Source organism: Antedon mediterranea, chromosome 10 (genome assembly GCF_964355755.1).
Source record: "Antedon mediterranea chromosome 10, ecAntMedi1.1, whole genome shotgun sequence".
Lineage (NCBI taxonomy): Eukaryota > Metazoa > Echinodermata > Crinoidea > Comatulida > Antedonidae > Antedon > Antedon mediterranea.
The window spans coordinates 15,358,598-15,385,198 of NC_092679.1; the positions used below are offsets into that span (position 1 = coordinate 15,358,598).

The 26,601-nt window shown below is 34.7% G+C and overlaps 1 protein-coding gene across 1 annotated transcript; it reads right to left on the reverse strand.

Moving 5' to 3' along the window:
• Positions 1–637: 637 nt before the first annotated feature.
• LOC140060619 (sialin-like) lies at positions 638–13,896 on the reverse strand. The gene is made up of 9 exons (XM_072106906.1): positions 13,709–13,896; positions 12,993–13,226; positions 10,199–10,286; positions 9,870–9,956; positions 8,991–9,112; positions 4,262–4,411; positions 4,005–4,137; positions 3,477–3,718; positions 638–3,141 (listed from the first exon to the last, which is right to left on the reverse strand). The coding sequence occupies exons 1-9, from the start codon at positions 13,883–13,885 to the stop codon at positions 2,980–2,982; spliced, it is 1,395 nt and encodes a 464-aa protein (XP_071963007.1). The 5' UTR covers positions 13,886–13,896; the 3' UTR covers positions 638–2,979.
• Positions 13,897–26,601: the final 12,705 nt, after the last annotated feature.

The following is a 26,601-nucleotide window of genomic DNA, read 5'->3' on the forward strand; positions in this document are numbered from 1 at the left end:
CAAAAATGAGGTTTTTTGGACAAGTAGTTCTCGAGAAAATGTAATTTCAGTTTACGTGTTACTTTAAAACTGCTCACCGGCTTTTGAAAATTGTCTCCTATCTTTTAACACTAGCCGGTCTGAAAATAATATCATTTTTGTTATTTGTGAAGTTATTAATAAACCAATTCTGTTGGTTTTCAATAGGCATGGTCTGAACGTATATACCTATCTACACCCTAAAATTGAGAACGATAACTTAAAAACTGTAGGCGCTATCGTGCTAACAAACAAACAAACATACAAACATACAAACTAGCCTTCGCGCATAGCGCGATACTTGGCCAAATCAAAATTGGCCTCCTGAATTGACCCAATTTTCACCAAAAGTGTGTGTCTTATGCTGTGTGATTTAGGCTAATTTCACTTCAATCATGTGTATACGAGTTTGGTGTACAGGTTATGTATCCAGCCTTTCAACGAACAATAGCTTCAGTCGGCTAACAATAGAACAGCAACGCGACAAACACACATGTGAATTTGAAAAGAAATAGTCATATATACTTTATTGTCCATTTAAAAAACAGAAATGTGATTTGAAAACTGGCAAAATACAAAAATATAAAATACAATTTACAAAAACACACACAAAAAGTTAAGAGGCTAAAAATGGTTAAAATTAGATAAAAATTATCGGTTACATTTTACCTTTAGGTTTTGTAAACTACTCGCATCAAAAAACCTCTATATTAAATCTAATTCAGTTTTAAAATTACAAATCACAAATTATACCTCTTGCCTCTTGTACAAAAATGAAGTTTTTTGGAGAAGTAGTTCTCGAGAAAATGCGATTTTAGTTTACTTGTTAATTTAAGACTGCTCGCCGGCTTTTGATAATTCTGTCCTATCTTTTAACACTAGCAGGTCTGAAAATAATTTTTAAAAGTGGTTCCGAATTGGGACCGTGGTCCAGATTTTAACAAAAATTGGGCAGTGTCGTCCTTGCACCAGGTGACATGTATGGTAGAGTGATGACAAACAAACAAACACACACACACACCCACACAAACCGCACCGATCAACATACTTGGCCAATTTTCAATTTGGCCAAGTAACAAACAAACACACAAACCAAACAGATCAAAATACTTGGCCAATTTTCAATTTGGCCAAGTAACAAACACACACACAAACCAAACAGATCAACATACTTGGCCAATTTTCAATTTGGCCAAGTAACAAAGTAAATACTATACTTGGCAAAATTCTTTTTGCCAAGTAACAAACACACGCTACCGATTACATATACCTCCTTGGCGAAGGTAAATAATGAAAAGCGAAAACAGAATGTTAATTTGTATATACAGTATAAATATTTGTTGTTTGATTCAAACATGTACTACAAATGGAGAGAGGCATTATATATACCAATAGATAAAAGTTTTGGTTCTCTCTCCTTCATCTTTTTTTGTGTGTAATGTGTTATACCATATGGACAATTGTCTGAAATAAAAGTTGAATTGAATTAATCGTGGTTCTAAAATGACATGTTGAGCGATCAAATGGTTTATCTGTGGCTGCGACACGATCAATTCCACGCTCCTTGAGGACACCGCGCGCTGTGGAGAATATGTACAATATGGCATTTGTCGCAGCCAGACATAAGATCTAATGACTGTTACGAGTTCCTATCTTGGCAAGGAGAGTTTAATGTCCTGGTGTTAGATTGCCTTGCTTAAAGCGTTTATTGTGTTGTTTATCGTCACCTGGACCTAACATTCACCCTAACAATAGGTGACGTAATACATGACGTTTTCTGTTAGAAAACTCATTATAATACAGGTGGAATTACGTCCATAACGAGTCTCATTTATACAAGCATTGTTAGCTGTGTAATTGGTATATATATAGGGTTAACTGTCGGCATATGTATCCTATTGGCTGACCTTTTGTAGCCAATTACTGAACTCCTGAAATATAGAGAGACTGCACCAGACTGTATTACTGTAAATCCTCGCTATTTATTTCCAAATATCGAGGTTCCAATAGCAAACAAGGTAAGATCATTATAATTACATTCTGTATATTTACAGTACTTGACGTGGTTTATTGGGGAAAAGCCAATGAGTCAAGTCAATGTAGTCACTCTTTCTAGTTTCTGGTAATAACGAAGTTCATATGTTATTTTGGCAGTAACTTCAAACTTCTAACGTGACCGACATACCTGTAATACATTAGGATAGTGAGACTTATTTGATAAGTTGGGTATATTATTTACTATTCCCAGTATATAGGCCTATATATTGTGTAGTACATTATGATCTACATCTTATATTGTTGAAATTGTAATTGACTGTTGATGGTCTTTCCGTTTGTTTTATAGACAATATTGTTTTGATGCTCAACCTACGGAAGTGCAAAATAAGATATAGAAACAAAACCCTACATCAACTATTCTTATTGATGTTAACAGGAATATGCGTTTCATCCTATTCTGGTAAGTACCATAGATAAATTATAACTGCTAGAGGGTGAACTAAACGACAGCGAGTACTGCGAACAGAACATGGAATCCTAAAAATGGCCGCCGTGTATATGTTCAAAGTATTTAGTATAACAATAATGATCTAAAATATTATGAAGAGGCACATATTTTACAGTTTTTAAATAAAATTAACTCATTGTAATCTGGTATATCTTTATTGTCCCGAACACGCTACAGGGACTGTTTATCACCATCGCATTCAACACTAGCTTTTTTTTCATCCGTGAAACGTTTTTTTTTCGTACACAAAATGTTTAGAAAGTACTATTAAACGGTCGTTTAATAGTGCGTACTATTGCACGCCATATGACCCACAATCATCCAATCAAATAACAGTAATTTATTTAGGTGTTATATAATATAAAATAGACGCGAATCTCATTGTTTATTACTGGTACCGGTGGATCGGTTTATGTCATACTCTTGTAAAATTGCATCGTTTGCCTTGGTTTAGCCTATTCTTCGATAGCTTTGTAAGATTTCGTTTCGTGTTTAGCTAAGTTCTCATCTGAGCGTTTCTGTTCTGTTGCACTCCCAAATAACAAAAAAGTAAACATTCCAATTAGTCCTATTCCAGCAGTTATGTTAAACATCCAAGACCATTGCTTGAATGTATTCTGAAAGTAGGTAAACATTTCATGATTAGCAGCGTATCCATGATTTTTCAATTACATGTCGTTGCTTTTTTTCGTTTTTAGTAGCAATCGCTGCATTTTTACATTTTCAGGTGCAAGTCGCTGCTTTTTTTCGTTTTTTAGTTGCATGTCACTACCTTTTTTCGTGTTTTAGTTGCATGTCGCTGCTTTTTTCGTTTTTTTTTTTGTTGCATGTCGCTGTTTTTTACTCTTTCAATTGCAATGAAGTCGCTGCTTTTTTTTGTTTTTCGTTACAATTTATTAATTTATTCATTTTATTTCTATACAATCAACTTTATGAAACAATCATTACTTACATTGTCTACAGTGAATGCTCCTAACATCATTGGACCAATAAAGCAGCCGGGGCCTGCAAGTGATGTCATAATCCCAGCAATAACCCCTGAATGACCTTTAGATATTTCCATTATGTTCGGTATGACACTTGATGTGTAAAATCCTAGAGAACTAAATGCTACAGTAAGAAAAACCACTGATGCACCCGAGCTCTCTTCGAAAACCCCAATACAAATCAGGCACAGTGAAGATATTCCCAAAGCTAAAAAGAAGTATAGAAGACACGATATTCACCATACTTTTCTTCAAAAATAGTTTATACTCTTGTAATAAAAAAAACGGTTTCAACATTAAACATGTATAGATACGACAATTATCGGCTGTCACGACAAACTTTTGATCGATTTAGTTTGAACTTAGAAGCATAGCACACTCAGTAAGTATTGTTATGGTGCCGCGTTTTTATTCATGGATGTTATCGCCTGACACGAAATCAGCCAATCAAATTATACATAGGCATATTATTATTAAGTATGCCTAATTCTTACTTAGAAATGTAAAAAGCTTCCTTGTATTCACGAGTGTCAAATATTTACGCTGGATAATAAAGTCTGCACATATTCCAGATGTTTGAACCACCAACAGCTGGAGAAGACCTGGCAAAGATGTTAATAATCCAGTCTACAAAATAGAAACCGAGAACTAGCTTTATACCTGCATCTGACCACCAACCGCTCTAACACCACTTATGTCAGCCAATATCCTATACAGTATATTTAACCACCATCATAAATGTTTTACTTACTGTTTTCAGGTCGAATCCTAAGATTACATTTATAAAAATCGGGCACTCGGTAAGAAGGAGCACAAGAATAAAAATGAAAGCCCAATACGCAATGACTAAAGCCCATACTGCAGACGATGTAAATATCTTAAACCAGGCAATTGGTGTATTCTAAAAATAAAGAAGATTATTTAATAGTAAAGTATAAACAATGGTTATACTCTCAATTCATGTTGAAGAAAGCTTTAGAGGTGCATACAGGTATAATGGATACTAGTCTAGTTAGTGTCTTTGTCCATGTTAGTCCACCGTTTTGATTTTTCAATTTATATCTATTAAACGCCAAATGTGCCAACATGTCTATCCTTTGAAATACAATTTAGAAATTAGATGGATTAAATGGATTAATAATCTGATACCGTAAACATTAGTATTTCGAACTCAATCAAGAACGAATGCTAACCTCCCAAATCCGGCCCTAAATCTTAACGGCACATGCGCAGAACAATTAAATGTGCGTGATTAATAGTAGGCATGTTAAGGTGCATATTTTAGGCAAATCCTTGTGATAACATTTTGAAACTTTGCACAGTTATTCATTAGGGTGTCAAAAATATGAAATGGAAGGGTTGCACAAAATTTGGTCAGGGTAAAGCCGCCATTTTGGATTTCAAAATGGCGGACCTCAAATTTTAACTTGTCAGGTATATCTCTGCTAAAGAGGCACCTAGAGTTCTGATTTTAAATGCAAAATATATGGTAGTGGGGTCACTAAACATATTGGTATAATTGACATTTGATTGCATGGCGGCCATGTTGGATTTCAAAAATGGCGGACTTCAAATTTTCACTTTTCAGGTATATCTCTGCTAAAAAGGCACCTAGAATTCCGATTTTAGGTGCAAATTATAATTATGGTAATGGAGTCACCAAACATATTGGTATAACTAACATTTTGATTGCATGGCGGCTATGTTGGATTTCAAAATGGCGGACCCCCAAATTTTCACTTTTCAGGTATATCTCTGCTAAAAAGGTACACAGTGCTCTGATTTTAGGTGCAAATTATATGGTAATGGGTCACCAAATATATTGGTATTTAACTAACATTTTGATTGCAAGCTCAAAATGTTTCAGTACGGTACCTACAGTTAAAATTTTATGTACAAAGTATGATATGGTATTGAGGTCGACAAACATATTGGTATAACGTCTTTGATTGCATGGCGGCCATTTTGAATGTAGCTCAAACCTGGTAACCACACAGCTCTGTACATCATAAATCACTCGTTCTGCATTTCCAGCGTCCAAGATCACAGTCGGTGTGTCACATCGAATTAAAACCTAATTTGTGACATCTGAAAGTTCCGGCAATGAACTCCAAACTGGACTAAATGTGTTGCCGTCCTTCCTCCATCTCCAGTTTGCTGGGTCCTGTTCAACCCTGAATCCATCTAGACTGTTCTAGATAATCTGTGTCACTAACATCCCCTACAGACAATGACATCGTCTCAAATTCCTTTCCTTGAACAGATGAAGTTGTATCACAACTGCTAAAGGAATGAAAGAACAAGCGACTGATGCTTGTGATCCAAGAGAAGTAATCTTGTGTATTGAGATATACTTCAAGTGCTTCCCCACTCCAAACTCGATCCAAAGCTCGTGGATGCCAGGTATTCTGTGGAAAGTTGACAATGAAATAACAACAACATCACTGTCTACAGTCTTGACAAGAATGCGTGGAAAAATTTTAGCGGCATGTTTAACATGAACAAACATACGTTCATCTGCCTCTTCTATGTTACATGGCATCAGCAGTTGTATATTTACAGACTGGTTTGTTACAGCTCTGTCTCTCAGAGACCCTACAAACATTCCGTGATTTGTGTCAATGTTCTCTACTACTTCAGTTACAATTAATGAAACAACTCTGATTTGTTGTCATCATATCTCGAATATGTGGTCCAATTGTTGGGCATGCTCTCACTGGCTTTGACACCAGAGCCGCGGTTTGAACGCGTACTAGACTTTAAACCGTCGTTAAAGTATCTATCGAAAACCAAATCTGGTCGCGTCACTGATCAAAGTTGATGGTCTATATATGGTTGTACGACAAAATGAAGCACCATTAGTTGCTGCCAAGGTGTTTAGATTGACCAGCAATAATCAATATGCTCAGGCCCAATGATTCGAAGACATTCATTGAGTATATATCAAGTGTCATACAACCATCAACTTTGATCAGTAACACGATAGATACTTTAACGACAGTGTCTCTGGTGTAAGGAGGGTCGTTAAAGCCAGCGGGAGCATGCCCAACAATTGGACCACATTTTTTAGATTTGATGACAACAAATCAGAGTTGTTTTCATTTATTGTAACTGAAGTAGTAGAGAACATTGGCACAAATCACGGAATGTTTGTAGGGTGTTTGGAGACAGAGCTGTAACAAACCAGTAAATATACAATCGCTGATGCCATGTAACATAGAAGAGGTAGATGAACGTATGTTTGTTCACGTTAAACTTTCCGCTGAAATTTTCCACGCATTGCCAAGACTGTACACAGTGATGTTGTTGTCAGCTTTCCACAGAATACCTGGCATCCACGAGCTTCGGATCGAGTTTGGAGTGGGGAAGCACTTGAAGTACATCCCAATACACGAGATTGCATCTTCTCTTGGATCACAAGCATCAGCCGCTTACTTGTTCTTTCATACCATTAGCGGTTGTGATAGAACTTTATCTGTTTAAGAAAAAGGTAAAGCTACATTTAACGAGACCTTGAAAAAGATGCCATGTATGACTCCAGTTTTTGAGAGGATGTCATTGTCTGTAGGGCATGTTAGTGAAACAGACACAGATTATCTAGAACAGTTTGTTGTAACTATGTCTACTGCAGAACATTTAATGATTCAAGACGATATCTTTTTACAAGAGAAAGACTATTGAAAATATCCCCCAACATCTGCGGCATTAAGAGAACATGTGAAACGGAAGCCAGGAGGTGGTACGACTGTCTAGATGCATTCAGGGTTGAACGGGACCCAGCGAACTGGGGATAGAGGAAGGACGGCAACAAATTTAGTCCAGCTTGGAGTTCATTGCCGGAACTTTCAGATGTCACAAAGGTTTTAATTCGCTGTGGACACACCGACTGTGATCTTGGATGCTGTAAATGCAGAAAGAGTGATTTACGATGTACAGAGCTGTGTGGTTGCCAGGGAAAATGTGACCTACAATAAGTGTCCGTGTTAAATGCATGTAATTATGAAGATAAACAAATAGTGTAAAGTCAGTACGGGTTGAGCTACATTCAAAATGGCCGCCATGCAATCAAAGACGTTATACTAATATGTTTGTTGACCTCAATACTATTATACTTTGTACCTAAAATTATAACTGTAGGTACCGTACTGAAACTTTTTGAGTACGCCATTTTGAAATTCAAAATGGCCGCCATGCAATAAAAATGTCAGTTAAATACCAATATGTTTGGTTACCCATTACCATATAATTGGCACCTAAAATCAGAACTCTAGGTGCCTTTTTAGCAGAGATATACCTGAAAAATGAAAATTTGAAATCCGCCATTTTGAAATCCAACATGGCCGCCATGGAATCAAAATGTTAGTTATACCAGTATGTTTGGTGACCCCACTACCATATAATTTGCACCTAAAATCAGAACTCTAGGTGCCTCTTTAGCAGAGATACACCTAAAAAGTGAAAATTTGAAGTCCGCCATTTTGAAATCCAAAATGGCCGCCATGCAATTAAAATGTTAGTTATACCAATATGTTTGGTGAGCCCATTACCATATAATTTGCACCTAAATTCAGAACTCTAGGTGCCTATTTAGCAGAGATATACCTGAAAAGTGAACAATTTGGGTCCGCCATTTTGAATCCAAAATGGCGGCTTTCCCCTGACCAAATTTTGTGCAACCATTCCATTTCATATTTTTGACACCCTAATGAATAACTGTGCAAAGTTTCAGAATGTTATCACAATTTGAAGGATTGGGTCACTTAACAGGCCTACTATAAGGGCCACAGGAGACATTGTCCATTTGATCTAAAGCCAATACAAGTCCTTCGTTTTCATTTATCCATGGTCCTTCTCGTACTACGTACACCAAGTAGTTCTTATGCATTAGTTTGAACGTCACAAATTTAGTTATATATATATTTGATTATCGGGGTTTAGATGTCATCCGTACATTTCAGTAAGGGTTTTTTAGTGACAAAATGATTTTTAATTTTTTTTTAAGTTTTCTTTTGATCATTTTAATATTGCTGTTTTAATAGTTACCCAGTCCGCTTAATACATGTATTATTACGATACCGTTTCTTCGGGGTGTTTAAGAAATTATAATCAAAAGTCAGGAAGGGGTTAATAAAGAGTAGACTAATAGTTATAATTATACCATGTTAATAACTATACCATTTCCACGTTGATGTTAAACCAGACATATACCTATTTTGTGAGAGTGTTGTGGAGTAAAATACTTCATATTTTTAACGATTAGGCTGATTTAAATAAAACTTGGTAGTTAAAAAATTAAGTTCATGGACTGGTTAAAGATGCGGTCAAAGGTCATTCCTCTGACCGGGTTCATGTTCTATTGAACATAATTATATCTAGTTTTAACTGTAATTGTGTTGTAGGCATTATAACTGCTTTAATACCGGTAATAATCATTATCAATATTGTTGTTGTTGTGATCGTTACGCTTATTCTACTCGTACCTCTTCAAGCGTTTCGAAACTGTTTATGTATTCACGTTCTGTATTGGAAATATACGGATCTTTATTTGGATTCTCATAAATGAATAACATCCATATCATTGCTATAAAAACTGAAAACACACCTACAAAAAGAACAATCATGGTTTTAAATGTACGTATCAAACGATATGGTAACTCTCAATTCGATTTTTTTTTTAATTGTCCTTTTTCTTGTTTGTAAATATTTTAAAGTGGAGTACAGCGCTAAGAACGTTATACAAATCTATAGTATTAGTGTTATTAATAATTAAAATTGGACCTTCCGTATCACTCTACAAAAATGATTGAGAAGATATAAAACGTATTGCCTAACTAACTAACATAACAAAGATTTGTTGAAATGGTGATAAATTAAACATGGGGCATTCAACCCCTTCATTTTATGAGGCACGTTTTTTTCTTATTTCGAAGGATAATTTACATTGTTATTTCAAGTTTGCACGTGAAACTAACTAACTAACTAACTGTAACTTACATATCATAGATTCGTTGAAATGGTGATGAATTAAACATGGGGCATTCAACCCCTTCATTTAATGAGGCACGTTTTTTTCTTATTTCGAAGGATAATTTACATTGTTATCTCAAGTTTGCACGTGAAACTAACTAACTAACTGTAACTTACATATCATAGATTCGTTGAAGTGGTGATGAATCAAACATGGGGCATTCAACCCCTTCATTTTATGAGGCACGTTTTTTTTTTCTTTTTCGAAGGAAAATTTACATTTCTATCTTGAAAACTAACAATTAAATTGTAGATTTAATGTTTTAAACTCAAGCTTATATAGCACAGTAGATTAATTTAATCTATATATACCAGTGTATAATTGTATTTACTGAGAATATAGAAGGTATACTGCCATCCACCAACATCACAGATCCAACTTGACATCTTATTACAGAATGCTACACTAAGAGGCAATGCTGTAAGAGAAGATTATTATTAATTTGATCAAGAAACTTTTCACTAGGTGAATTTAGTCGCGTGGATCTTTTAGTCTATTCGCATGAGTTCACATGAACAAACTTATTTCCCGTTCTCTGATTGGTTGCGAACATTTTGTGCAATTTGAAATGCGCAAGAATTATCTTACGCATTTTGTAATTGTAGGGCCTAGTTATAACCTATACTAGATGAAAACTTGAATTGGAAAAATATACCTTACCTGAAAATGCAATAGACATTAGTTTACTTCGTTCGTGTGGAATTATCCAATTTTCTAATAATTCACAGAGAGCTGGGTAGTACACGCCCTTTAAAAAAACAATCCCAAATGTATATACTTCCGATGTGAGCCCGTCTTGTAGGAGGTGCACGAAAAAGACGCTCTTTATGTCAATTTGAGTTACCGCATTTATTCGAACAAATGCCCCGGAGCGTTTATTGTTCAGGAGGGTTTATTTGAGGGAGGCGTTTATTGTGAGGAGGGGTTTATTTTTTTAATGTATTATGGTAACATGTATAATCAAATCCCCTAGATAGGAAAGAATACAACACAATTGACATCAAGGAGTGATAAAATACAGTAAAATTCAAAATGCTTAGTAAATTGTAGATCAGGTTAATCAAAATATTCTACTATAAAGAGAAGTGTGTTGTAATACCATATTGTGCATATGACGGGCGTTTATTCGAGGACATATATAAACGCCTTTATTTTATTTATTTATTTATTTAACAACATATTTATACAAGATTATACACAATCAAGTATAAATATACTTGTTTTACATTGTGGTCCTATCGACAAAAACGGATATAAATTTAAATACTTATAGGCTACAATTAATAATAATAATAACAATAAAATATATAAACTGGAAGTTAAATGTTATGAAAAGAAATGAGATCTGTATCTAGCTTTAAAGGACATAAACGTGTTTTATATCTGCTGCTGGCAAGTCATTCCATATTTTTCCGCCTGAAACTTTAAAAGACGAATCCATTTTGCTACGGGTATAATGAGGTATAACAATATTTAAGTTATCTACTCCACGCGTTGAATGGGTGTGTACATTCCCAATTAGTTCAATTTCATTAGTCAGTCTGGTTGGCGCAAGGCTGTGAATATATTTATAAGATAAGATAAGATAAGATAACTTTTATTGATCCTCAAAAAGGAAATTCATTGCTCGTCATAATAACAAGAAAACACAATAAAAACAAATATAGCATAAAACCATTCATATAAAAACATCAAAAAATACAAGATAAAATTATCTTCTTGACTTTCTGTTGTACTGGATGATACCACATTAGACTAGCTAGATAAAAATCTCTTCTCTCTTCAAATGTTTTCCAGGAAAGATCCTGAATAATGTCATCACCCCTCATGTCAACAAAATCTAAATTTTGGGTAACAATGCGAGCCGCTCTTCTGTGAAGACGCTTCAAAATATTCTTGTTTTGCTCAGAGGTATTTCCCCAAACAGTTATGGAATAGTCACTACAAGGTTGCATGGTACTCAAAAACAACGTTTCTAATAATGATTTATTTAGACATCCCGCCATTTTACTCAACATTGTAATTTTATACCCAATATTTTTACTGATAGACTAGGTATTCCACGTTAAAATTTCATCTATAATAACTCCCAGATATCTTATGCTATCAACTTGTTCAATTTTGGTGGGCCCAATTTTAATATCCAGTATATCTAGTATACACAACAACATCATCATCAAAAATGCTGCAAGTTCCATTTATAACAGACTGCGAAATATCATTAATAAATAGAAGAAAAAGGATGGGCCCTAGGACACTTCCTTGCGGAACACCAATGTTAATATCTCTCGTCATAATAACAAGAAAACACAATAAAAACAAATATACCCAATACAAATCAGGCACAGTGAAGATATTCCCAAAGCTAAAAAGAAGTATAGAAGACACGATATTCAACATACTTTTCTTCAAAAATAGTTTATACTCTTGTAATAAAAAAACGGTTTCAACATTAAACATGTATAGATACGACAATTATCGGCTGTCACGACAAACTTTTGATCGATTTAGTTTGAACTTAGAAGCATAGCACACTCAGTAAGTATTGTTATGGTGCCGCGTTTTATTCAATCAAATTATACATAGGCATATTATTATTAAGTATGTCTAATTCTTACTTAGAAATGTAAAAAGCTTCCTTGTATTCACGAGTGTCAAATATTTACGCTGGATAATAAAGTCTGCACATATTCCAGATGTTTGAAACATTTTCTATTGTTGCAGTATACAAACTGTTTTCTGTTTTTCAGATAATTTACAAACCACTAAAACCGTATTTATCAAGTTTATATACAAGAATTGAATGATCGATCGTATCAAAACATTTAGATATATCCAAGAAACAAGCGCCGATCAATTCAGAATCATTAAAACTTTCCAACCAATCATCAATCACTCTGTGTAAGCACGTTACAGTGGAATGGTTTTTCAAAAACGCAAATTGGTCCACATTAATTAAATCATAAGACTCAAGAAAGGTAATTATTTGTTCCTGAACAACTCTCTCAATAATTTATGCAATATGACCGACAACAGAAATTGGTCCGTAGTTGTTCATACTCTCTTTACTACCCTTTCCCTTATAGATTGGGGTCTTCCTTGCAACTTACCAGTCACCTTTCCATTCGAGGGGTACGTTTATTCAAAGCGGGGCGTTTATTCGAATAAAAGCGGTAATGAAGATTCAGGGCCGGTGCACACTGAATATTTTCACAGGAAACGTCATATCGAAGATTTTCAATAAGATTTAAATATTAAATTTACCTATACGGCATTAGCATTGTAAGGGTTGCTTACACATTTTATCTGATATGTTGTGTATTTTGTTTGATTCTAGCCCACTCACTTGAGTCTTTTCGAAAGAATGTATTTGTTTTAACTTCCAGTACGTTTATTTTATTTTATAGTATAAGACAGTTAATGTAAAAAGCTGTAAAAATTATAAGATACTAACCTGTACACAACCATCTAAAATTCGAATACAAAGTAATAAATAATAGTTAAACCCCGCAGCCCATGGTATCAATGCAGTAAGTAAACCTGAGCATAGAAGAACTCCAACCATGGATCGTTTTCCACCAATCTGGCGAGCTAACCAACCTCCTGGTATTGACGTTACAGCATAGCCGTAATAAAATGCAGCCAGTACTGTTTGTTTTTGTCGTTCATTCCAGTCATATCTATGTATCTGTTGTACAGATAAGTCAATAAGTGAATTCGAGAAGAAAACAATGTTTTTTTTCAGTAGTAGCATCCCTACCCACCTTTCAAGTTCGCCATGTGCATAAAGCCTATATAAAAGCATTTTTGTCATTGTCTTTTGACTAAATAAAGCAAGTGTCGTATAGATCGGGCCCTCACTTTAGTGAGTCGAAAATATGACATAAATTCATTACTTTGATATTGCCCCTCACCACCCTATTTTCTGTACTATATTATATATTATATATCAGCAAATTATAATAAAATACTCTGTCACATTATGTATCAATGTTGCGCGTGATGTTTAGGTTTGGTTAGGTCTCACTGTATGGTATAGGTGTCATATCATAATATATATGTGAAACTGTATTATAACCTTTGTTATTATACAGGGCACAAATACATACAGTACCGAGGAATCGGCTACCTTTGCTCATTCGTTGTATAATAGTGATTAGACCTACTTACCTCTGTCACAAGTTCATCTGTTTTGTGATTAGACCTCATATTATCAGTTAAATTCTGATATTCTGTCAAATTCTCTCTTCTAACCATTTCGATAATTGCAAAACTAAGATTAATTCGTAGAGACAATATACAAATACCAGCCAAACAGCACATACTAGCCACAATATACCGCTTCATGTTGATACTGTTACTGCAGTACTTCCTTCTATATCGGCAATTTAAAACTTAGCTTTTTCAAGTGCCATGAACCGTGGTTATTCTTTGATCACCACTAATACAATAAAAGGCAAGAAATACCTCTTAGTTGAATTCTAAAGAAAGGATTAAGCTACTGACGTACAGCGATAGCCTATTGTTATTGTAAACACGTCTTTCATTTTTTCTGCTCATTTTTAATCGCGTGGACGCGACTCTATAGTTCACTATGTCTGTCGGTCGGTCGGTCTGTCGGTCGGTCTGTCTGTCTGTCGGTCCGGTATCACTATGCGTTTTATCGCTTTCTGACCGTATCTTGATATCAGTTTAATCTAGCTAAGTCAATTGTTCACAGTATATTCCTTATGGCCAGGAATCGATGTGGTTATGTTTTGACGGTGCGCAATAAAAAATTACGCGGTCTACGCACGATTTAACTAAATCACGTTTGTAATCATATCTTCACAACCATGAATCACAATTAAATAAAATTTGGTACTCATAAATTTCAGGGCATAAATCATCATATGGCAATACAATTACGTGCGTAGCGCATGTAACGCATACGTACGCGCGCTTAACATTTTCAAAATTTATTTTCGATAAAATAAGAGTACGTTTCAGGCAATTTTAAGCGTTTACAAAATTGCCATGAGTGCGCAGAATTTTGCGTTAAATGTTATTGCGCACTCTTTTTGCCCAATTTCTGTTTTCTTGACTTACTTTTCAACTCGAAATTACGTTATACGAGCACGTCAAAAGTGACAGGCTACGCACGTGTAAATTAAAAAAAAAAAATGTTTTTAAACATTTCAACATTTTTAAACATGTTCAGTAATTTCGGTCAGTTGGTAGGTTGGTCGGTCGGTCGGTAAACAATAATGAGCACGCGACTACAGCCATCTATATGGCCTTGTTTGTGTCTCGCAGATCTCTAAAACGGCGAAAGCAGTTCAGCTGTAACTCGACCACTAGGTGCCCGTATATTAGAGCACGTTTCAGGACATTTTAAGTATTTCACACGCGGCTTAGAAAGACCGTGTTTGCACTTAATATGTGTACATATATATATATACCTTTTATGATAAGTACCTTTCATTACAACACGTTAAACTTTTATAATCGTGTGCTTGAAAATGGATAATTGTATACATGTATGTGTAAAAATATGCCTATTTTGAATCTATTATAGCTCTCCGGGATGCATTTTTTTTCCTATGAGACTAATGCAGAAATCATGAATAATTCATTACCTTAATTTTATGACATAATATGGGACATTATAGAGGGCGCTATATTATAAGCATGGAGAGAAATCAAATATCTTGTGTAAACAGCGTTTGCCAACCGAATTGTTTGGTTTAGTAGTAACGGCTTTAACCTATAACACTGGTTCGAGGTGTATCAAGAACATGATTTTTTTTAATTTAATAGTTGAGAGAGATTATTTAGAGGGTTAGGTTTAGTATATTTAGGACGCAGATCAGCTATCTTGCAATTCTTTATAATAGAAAATAATTAGGTAATGAATTATTCATGATTTCTGCCTTAACCTCGTAGGAAAAAATGCCTCCGGGATGGCTGACTATCCCCTATTTTTTTTAACTTATTAAAAGTTAATGAGTTGTAGATATGAATTCATGTACAATTTAGACCGTAAGTTTGCTATATGACGTCATCATAGGTTAATCTGAATTTTTAAAATAGTATTTTTATCTCTTTCGGCACAGTTCTTTACATTCAATAGAGCGCATATCGCGTAAACGATGATCAATTTCTTCCAATTTTCAATATGTTATTACTAAAACAATTCTCCATCAGACATAAACAAGAAAAATAAATATACTGTACATTAAAATTTATCTAGTATTTTAAATATATTTATCAAGGTTTTAATTTATTTTAAGCAATATATACAATAGTATTAATTTAAATGAATTTATTTATTTACTTATAAAAATCCTATATAAAAAAAATTATTTCGAGTTAAGCAGATTAACAATATACGGTTTTGCATTTAGGCACTTCAAGATTTCCACCATTGGATCTAAGGTTTAATTTTCGCTTGCGGCAAGGAGGGAGCATATCCCTGTGCAAAGCCGATTTTATGAGACCCTGACCAAAGGAAAGGACCAGACTTTTCCTCCTTGCCGCAAGCAAAAGGAGTTGCGTCTCCTCTAAAGCTAAATCGTACGATATATAATTTTTTCCCAGGATAGTTCTTAGAGCTCTTTTTTGAACAGCTTCAATTTTATGTGCTAATTTTTTAGTAATTGCACCATGCCACACAGGGCATGCATACTCAAGAATAGGTCTAATATAGCAACAGAACACCTTGATCAGGTCATCCACAGACGCGCGAGACCTCCTCATCACAAATAAGGCAAACATCTTTCGAGATGCCTTAGAGACTATGTCTGCGACATGCATGTCCCATTTCATATTATCTTGAATAGTAACCCCTAACAATTTGAGGTTGCCAACACATTCAAGGATAGTATTGTTGAGGGTGAATGGCTGGAACTCACTAGCATTACGCAAAAAATTAATTGTCATAACATGGCATTTAGACGGTTTAGGCAACATATTGTTAGCTTTACACCAGTCATCCAAATCATCAAGGGAGACCTGTAAATAGGAATTATTGTTTTTTTTCACGACTTCACCTAGAGTGAGATCATCCACATACTTCCATCTTCTGCAGCTTCCTAGACTGGCATCATTAATTAGGACCAGAAATAAAACTGGGCCCAATTTAGTGCCCTGGGGCACGCCGCAGGTGATCTTTCTTGTACCCGAGATGGTCTTACCCACTCTGGTATTGATGCCTCTATTAGTAAGGAAGCTGCAGATAATGGGTATTATGGATGATCTCACTCCGATATCTATTAATTTGTTAATAATTATAGTATGATCAACCCGATCAAAGGCTTTAGTAAAATCAACCGCGCATAAATTAACATAACAATGTTTACCATCAGTATCCTTCATTCAATACAGAATCAATTAAACTAATTAGGTAATGGGTGGTGGATGCACCCTTGCGGTTCCGAATTGTCGACTATCAAGCTTAACGCTAATGTCCTCTATGATCCAATTAACTAAAAAAGTCTCAAAAGTTCTTGCTAATAAGGGTGTAAGTGAAATAGGACGCAAATCGTTACAGGTATTAGCTCCTTTGATTTTAGGGACAGGTACTACTGTCGCATGCTTCCACCTATCAGGGAAAGTACCTGCTTTTAGGGCGCAGTTAAACACATTGGTTATAGGGGGCGCTAGTTCAAAAGCACATTCTCTTAGAAGTTTAGCAGGTCTTCTGGATGTCCTGCCTTTTTGGGTTTTATTGATTGTAGCAATCTCTGGACCTGTCCAGGATAGATTTCAGGAGGCGGCTGCGAGGATGGAAGATATGCAGGCAAGTTGTTTTGGTCCAGAGCAGGTAATTGGCAACAGACATCCGCAAAGTGCTGATTAATTGATTCAGCAGTTTCCTCTTCGTTAAGACCTGGAATGCTAAATGACTGCTTCTGATTAAGATTACAAAGTTTTCCAACATTCTTGTGCCATTTGGAGGAGTCCGAATTGTGAAGGCCAGAAATCGCGTCTTGGTAGTAAGATTTTTTCGCGTCCATAATCGCTTTTTGTACACCATTTCAAAGTTTTTTCCACTTGCTAGATTTTCCAAATTTAACATATGCTTTTTGTCGTTGCTTTATGAGTTGTTTCACTCTTTTCGTAAGCCATGGGCTCCTCATCAGTACTCCTCATTTTCAGCAACTCAGTCGGGAAATTACTATAATAGGCATTTTGTAGAGTAGTAGCTAGCATCGCAGTTTTATCATTTGTATCCATAAGGTCGCCTCATGGACGAGTCCTTCATAGGTCTAATCTTTACCGCGAAATGATCATTTTTAGGTAAACAAGTTATCATTAACACCGAGACGTGATCACTGCACCCAATGGGTGCTTTCCGTACTATATCATCATATAATTCAGGGTAATTCATAAAAATTTTGTCAAGTGTAGAATCTTTCCGTGTATGAAAATTAACTACTTGAGCTAGGCCAAGATTGTCACAAAGCTCATTAGTATTAAGGTCGTTGAAGTCACCTAGAATTATAATTGGAACTTCATGGTTGGCACTGCGTATCCTGTCGACTGTTTCAATCACATGCGATACAAGTTGTCCAGCTCCAGCCGCTGCGGGTGGATAATATATCGCACCAACATATAAGTGTTTCAAGCGCCTGATGTTATTGGGTATTGTAATACAACACCAAAGACACTCAAAATTACACTGATCATGGTGTTCAGTGTGATTCATAGTTAGCCTGTCAACTGAGTACACAGATACTCCACCACCTTTCCTTCCAACACGCATCTTATTGAAATGTTGATATCCAGGAATAGTTGCTAAATTTTCAGTTTCGGCATTTAACCACGTCTCAGTTACAACTGCCAAGTCAATTTTGTATTTGCTAAGGGTAGCCTCAAATTCATCCACTTTGTTTCTAATTGACCTTACATTGGTTAACAAAATCTTGGGGCACGAAAAAACGTTTATGTTCATGTACTTAGTATTCTCAATAGTTATAAGATTGCTCATTACTCGGCCTCTTATTTTACTAGCTTTACTAGAGTAAGGTGTGTTAATAATCACCGATATTTTTCTTCTTAATTTCCTACCTCCTCGCTTGCGATGTCTCCGTTTACAAAATGGCGACTTGGTCTTGGCCCTTCACTGTTTAATTCGCTATTGAATGCGATGACGTCGGGAGGAGGTATGCCTCGGTTCGCGAATCGAAGTGCGACGCGATCCTGGGCTGAATATCGAAGATAGCACATCGTGGCTCAGGACAGAATTTTCACTATAGTGCTCAAAAAAGAACCAAAAACTTATTCAAACGTAAGTCGTACGGGTTGCACAACAAGAACAATACAAAATCACATAAACAATCAATCAAAAACGAGACAAAATCAGCAAAACTGCCAACACACGTAGAGCAAAAAAAAAGGGAATGGAGTCGCAGATGAACAGCGCCACCAAAACAATTTGAGGTATGTAATAGAACATTTTTACCAAATGTAACCGGAAATGCTATTTTTCTGCACTATTGACCCTTGGTCTTGACTCGCACTTATCTAAAAAACGACTGATTATAGAAATTTAAAAAATGGTCTCAAATTGCTCAGACCATACATATTTATATATATATATATATTTTTTAATGCAACATTTTGTTAGAAAATGACCGGAAGTAAAGTTATTGACCTTTGACCTAATAAACATGAATTTGAGCATGTATCGGCAATTGTTTGTGGTAGGAATTACAAAATGAGTTTATACATACTATTATCATTCGAATATTTAATTTCTAATTCACATATTTAGTTTTTATATATAGTATATTCTCAACGCAAATGGCACCGTTCCGGTTTGTTTGTTCTTCCAGCAGAGACTGAGAATCCAAACAAAATGATTATGTTTGTGTATTCCGACACACTCTACTACTAGTTAATCTGGTTGGAGTTGTCATATCGTTAGTTGGAATGTTTTTTACCTTTACAATACGATGTGTTGTACTTGAACTACAAACACATAGTCAAAAGATGATTATGAACCTGTCCTTTTCTCTCTTTTTCGCCCAATTGTTAACTCTTTTCCAAGAATACTTCATTCACAATACAGCAGCATGCAGTTTAGTTGCGGCAACCCTCCACTACATCTGGTTGGTAGCATTTCTCTGGATGAATTCAATGGCAATCGACCTGTTCCGTGTTTTTCATTCTGTTCAACTTACCAGTCAAGATAAAAATCACAACCGAATTACGTACAGAAGATACTTTTTGTACAGCTGGTTCACTCCTGCTGTTCTAGTTAGTATTCTCATTGATATCCAATATTCAGATTCATAGTTTCTGTATGGCGATGAATCCGTTTGTTGGATCAGTGATGATAAAATGATGGTTTTTGGTTTACCGGTTGCCTTGGTGATTTGTGTAAATTTTATTTTATTTATCTGCATCATAAATGGAATTTGAAAGGCAAGATTTTCGACCACATTTTTGTACATCCAGATCAATCAAAACGAAAGCAAATATCCGCAGATGCAAAGATATATATCAGGGTAAGTTTTTAATTCTTATTGGATTTTAAGAATTTAAAACGGTGTTTAATCACAAAGTCAATGAAAAACCATATTTAATGAGGGTGATCCATCCAGCTATTGCTGATCATTAGGGACCCTCAGAGGTTCACAAGACAAACATATACACAAGATGCTCTACATAAACAAAGTCTTATTACAAGTCTTTGGGAGTGGAATAATTTGGTCCCTTCTAAGGACCAATTTTTTTAGTATGAGCGCGGTATTGCGAAATCGACAATTCTAAATATAGAAAAAACACGTTAAACTGTTATAAAATAGTGCTATAAATAGTTTTATTTTATGTTTATTTTAAACGAACTATAGACGGAGATATGTTTAAATGTAATTAGTTTGAAAATCATTAAATTATTTTAATACATTAAAATTATCGTATGCCATGTTGCGTCTTTCTGTCATATTTTTATAATGTTTCTATCCTGGTTGTATCATGACATGATGGCATTTATTACTTAGTTTTGAGTTCATATATATATGTATATATAAGATTTCTTTTCTTGTTCAGTTCTCATGTGAGCGGTTCTGCTCTTCTGTGCACCCACATAAAAGTGAAGGTAAACATGACAATGACCTTTAGTATATTCATGCCAAATCCCAGCTCAATACTACAACGAATAAGGGAGGAGATAGTACTTTAAAAATCGCACTTTTTACTCATTAGTGTCCAGATATAGGAGATGAGCGAGTCCTAGACTCGGGTACCACAAGTAATAAAAAAAACTAGGGCTTTCTATAGTTACCGTACTCTTCGTTATGCATGTTAAATTTATGAGAATGATTACGTATCAGAACGGATTGCGTATAACATATACCCGATAATGGTACAAATAATGGCATGAAGTGAAATATAGATTAACAGCATGGCATGTGAATGAATGGTTAGTCGTAGCAGCTCCGCTAAATATCCTCTAAAACGTTACTAATATCTAACTATCATCAAGTCTAAGTATATTTGAACTGTGAGTATTTCATTTGTAGTATACCACATCTTAATTACACGGTGAAATTTTAAGTTAGAATGCCAAAAAAGAAGGAAATAGTCCTAGCCCCAACATCACTTGAGCCACCAATACTGGAGGCCGCTGTCGCCGAAACCGACACAGAGCTATTGAGGCGTGAACTTGTAGGACTAACAACAGATCTGCGCGGTATTCGTGACCAGCTGGATTCGGTCTTGCGTAACCAACAAACCATGCTTACGAGGATGGACACACTTGAAACCAAGCAGTCTGAGTTTGAAAAATCAATTGAATTCGCATGTGCTTCAATATCGGATTTAAAAAATAAAACTGCTACTTTAGATGCGAACATTAAAGATGTTTCGGCTGATGTTGGAAATGAAAAATTGAAGTTGTCAACGATGCAAAAACAACTGAATAAGCTCGAACGGCACTCAAGATCTTACAACTTGCAATTCGGCGGTCTTCCAGAACATGATCATGAAAATGCTATAGTGAAAATTACAGATTTGATTGAAAAAGAACTAAATATACCAGACATCAAAATTGAAACGCTCATCGTATAGGAAGGCCCCGTACGCGATTTTTTTTTTTCGTACATAAGTTGGGGACCCCTTAATGAAACGTCACAAAATAAACATGAATAATTCATCAGTTAAATTTTCTTGTTCCGTGTACACCCAAGCGTATAGCAACAAGTACGTGATTACACGACACAACTGCGATACGATTCTAGGCCTATCTCCGCTGTGATTGCGCTGTAGGATTTCATAAAAGAATAGCGGCGTTTTGTGTGGATTGTCGAAATAATCAGCCTTTAGTTTATGATAGTGTTTTTAATATAATGTATTACTAAAGAATTACGTGTTAAAATTATAGTTTCTATTAATACTATTAGGCCTAATTATTAGTCTCTAAAGCGCATGTCTATTCTAGTAGCCTGTGTGGGTGTGACGTGTGTGTTACTGTTAGGTATGACACAGTCCGAGTAATAAGTCAGCAAAATTAAACAATTACATTACACAAAAATACATTTTTTATTCTCGTGGTTCTAATCTTTCCATCTCATGTGTTCATATACGCGCATTTTTAAAGTTCCTTTTAGATGCATATTGTTTGATAATAAAATAGCAGAATTAAAAAATTACAGAACACAAATTATACACATTCTTTATTCTTGTGGGTCTAAGCTTTCTTTGGGCTATGTCCAATTACTACTTAGTTTAATGTCTTGCCTAGCTGTCGATTAGCCTCGACACATTTTGCATAGGTTGGTGTGTGTGTGTGAAGAAGAGTGCGCGAAGGCAGTCACATGAATTGACCTAGAATCCTAGGCCTAGAAAGAATCGTATCGCAGTTGTAATCACTTGTTGCTATACGCTTGGGTACGTACACACGGAACAACAAATTTAACTGATGAATTATTCATGTTTATTTTGTGACGTTTCATGAGGGGTCCCCAACTAATGTACGAAAAAAAAAATCGCTCCCCGTACACCGAATGAAACATCAAGACATATTATCGTACGTTCTCAACGTAATCAAGTCTTTACACAAGCGAGGTCACTATTTAAAAATACCAGTAAATTTGTCATTGATGATCTCAGTGAATCAGACTTAAAGAAAAAAAGAGGCTTGAGAGAAGTGATGACCAAGGCATATGAAGAAGGGAAGTGACCTACTTTCAGAAATGGTAACCTCTATATCAATGGTCAGTTATATGGCTAACTTTAATTGTATACATTATCCTGAGAAGTAATGATCACGGCCTATGATGAAAAGGGGAAGCAACCAACTTTCAGAAATGGTACCTCGTGAATGTTAATGGTTTGTTGTATGGCAACCAACTTTAATTGCACATATTTTGTAACTGCTTTCTTTTAATTTCTTAAATGTTTAATTGGCGGAGCATGCTACTATTTAATTTTTTTCCTAAACATGTCAGAAAGAAAATACTTTATTATATATCTTATCTATTTATTATTATTTTTTATCTATTTATTATTTACTCAAAAAAAATGCTAACACAAAGTAGTATAAATATCTTAAATATTAATATTACTATGCATATATATTATGATTGATTTTAACATTACTAATTCATACCTTGATTATGACGCATTTGATGATCAAGGGTTTTTTCCTTTAAATTGTGAATACCTCACTGAACACAAATTTCATGAACATTTTGCATCGGATACAAACCAAATTTCATTACTACACTTCAATATCCGTAGTATGAATACAAATTTTGACCACCTCTATAATTCTTTTTTATCACATATTGATTCTGCTCCTACAATTGTTGGTCTCACAGAGACTTGGCTATCTGATTCTTCACATAACCTTTACTCACTCCCTGGCTATAATTTGTTAACAAACAGTAGACCTGGCGATCAACGTGGAGGTGGTGTAGCAATATACTTGCCTTCTACCTTCGATTGCCAAGAATTATCTGAATTACAATTTATGAATGACATATTGGAATCTATTTTTGTAGAAATCGGATGTCCTAATAAAAAAAATATTGTCGTTGGAGTCGTGTACAGACCACCACAAAGTAAGTTATCATTATTTAACACTGAAATTGAAAACATTCTCTCACATCAAGCATTAACAAATAAAAATGTGTTTATTATGGGCGATTTTAATTTAAATTTACTACATCACGATGAAAATGCACGCATTAGTGAATTTCTAGATACATTAATTTCATTTTCACTTATTCCACTTATTACCAAACCCACACGTGTAACTGATACTTCATCTACGTTACTTGACAATATTTTTAGCAATATCCACCCATTCCCGGTCTCGGGAATTTTTGTATTCGATATATCGGATCATTTTCCGATATTTGCAAAAACCTCGCTAACGGTTAATCAACATTGTAACTGTCATTGTAATACGACAATCTACTCTTTTAATCCCCAATCGTTGGCTCACTTTAAAGAACGTTTGGCAAACTCTGATTAACAATTAGTTCTAGATGAAAATGACGCTAACAAGTCTTTTGATGTATTTATGGAAAGACTTAAATTTCTTCAAAATGAATGTTTTAGTCAAAGGGCAAGTCGTGTCAGAAGTCGTAAAAAAATCCCTCGTATGCCATGGATATCAAGGTCTATATTAAAATCAATAAATAAGAAGAACAAACTTTTTTATAAATTTAAAATTTCTAAAACACTCGAATCTAAGACGAAATATAACAAATATAAAAATATTCTTACATCCTTAATACGTTCTGCTAAGAAAGACTATTTTTTCGGTCAATTTCAATCCGTATACAATGATATAAGAGGAACGTGGAAAGTGATAAATTCTGTATTGAATCCCGACCAAAGTCGCAAAGCGATCGGAAAATTAAAAATTAATGGTCAAACTACCGATGACAAACAGATCATAGTTGAACACCTCAATGAATATTTCTCAAATATTGGCACTTCCTTAGCACAATCGATTCCAACTACAAACAAATCTTTTCATAGTTATATGAATGATCCGAATAAAAACAGTATTTTTTTCGTTCCAATAACGGAAATGGACGTTATTGATAGTGTAAATACCCTTAAGAAAAAAAAAGTCCTGGATTTGATGGAATAAGCAATGATTTAATTAAAAGCATTAAGGCCCATTCACACTAGGACGATAACGATCGACGATAATAGACAATAATTTGCATTTTTCATACATAAAATAAAAGAAATTAAAACCTTTTCATTCTAGAACTATAGAATAACCATCTATGCTTTCTTTGATGAAAATGATATTTTCACACGTCCAATCAAATGACGTCATGATTATAAGAGCAATAATATCGTGACAATACAACGATTTTATTGTTTTTATGTATCATGACGTCATTTGATTGGAATTTTTAAAATATTATTTTTATCAAAGACAGCATAAATGATTATCCTATAGTCCTAGAACGAAACCCTTTCTAATTTCTTTTGTTTTATGTTAAAAAAATGCATGCTTATATATTTATCGTCGATCCTTATCGTCCTAGTGTGAATGGGCCTTACTTCCCAACATTGTAACGCCTTTAACTCATATATATAATCTTTCAATATGTAACGGGTGTGTCCCTAAAAGAATGAAAATTGCGAAAGTAATTCCTTTATTAAAGAAAGGAAGTCCTCAAGAAGCATCAAATTACCGACCAATTTCACTATTGACATCATTTTCAAAAATTTTAGAAACTAGACGGCACGCTCGCTTCGCTCGCGTACCATCTAGGTCGTGCCCACAGATGGTTCTCGAATACACAGTATTTCCAGCGAGAAAAAAATGGAGATTTCAAATGTACGTACCGCAGGACTATAATACATTGTCGTTTACAGAAACGAATAAATATACACAATGATTTATGTAATCAACCAAAATTAGCACCCTGAGAATTACTTCCGAGAGAGAAACAAAATGAGTCAAAATTTTTTATTTGGACTCATTTAAACAAACCCAATTTGTGTTTTGTATGTAACATTAAGGGTTGAGGGATGGGGGAAGAAGATAGGTACAAAGAGGAAACATTTTAAAATATATTCTTATCCACCACTCAGTAACGAAATATTGTTTTTAATGTTTTATAGGCCTATAAATAATATACCACTAAATACAGTAAAACATTTACGATTTAATACGGTACGTTGTTAAAACTCTCACTGTCATAGTCGATTGAAATAGTAAAGTACATGTAACGATACACCACTACGACGTTTATATAGTTTTAAATTATTAATTAATACAAACGTTGAGAAGCAACTGTCAGTAATAACGTTTATTTATTTGTATATTATATGTTTATAATCTAACAGTAGGGCCTACCCACACTCACAGTAATAAAGTTTATTTGTAATACCTTAACAGTATTGTACAGCATTGCAATACTATTTATGTTTATTCTCCAAGGGGGCCCATAAATCTAAATCTATACCTCTATGGTTAAACCAAATAATTTGGAATGTTTATTTGTATATTATATGTTTATAATCTAACAGTAGGGCCTACCCACACTCACAGTAATAAAGTTTATTTGTTTATATTTTTATATTACATCTAACAGTACCGACACTCACAGTAAGACATTTGCGATTCAAATTGCGATCAAAAGTGGTTAATACCTTAACAGTATTGTACAGCATTGCAATACTATTTATGTTTATTCTCCAAGGAGGCCCATAAATCTAAATCTATACCTGTATGGTTAAACCAAATAATTTGGAATGTTCCATTCATCACAAATCAATACATTTGTAAAAACGTATATTAAATGTATCAAAATAGTATTTTTTAAAGAAAATCGGCCTGTCTTCAACATTATGATGCTGTACTCGAACTGTTCAACCGGTTTTCAGCTATTAAAAACAATTATCGTAGGAGGAGATAGAAAAATGCGAAGCCTCCTCGCATTTTTGTGGCGGGTATTTTTCAAGATGGACATCCATTAGACAGTGTATACCACGATCGGAAAACACCCCTATTTGGGGCAAATCTTTGAACCTAAATTCGTTTTAATCGTCAATAACTAATTATCTAACTTAATTTAATTAGTAAACAGGGTTAAATC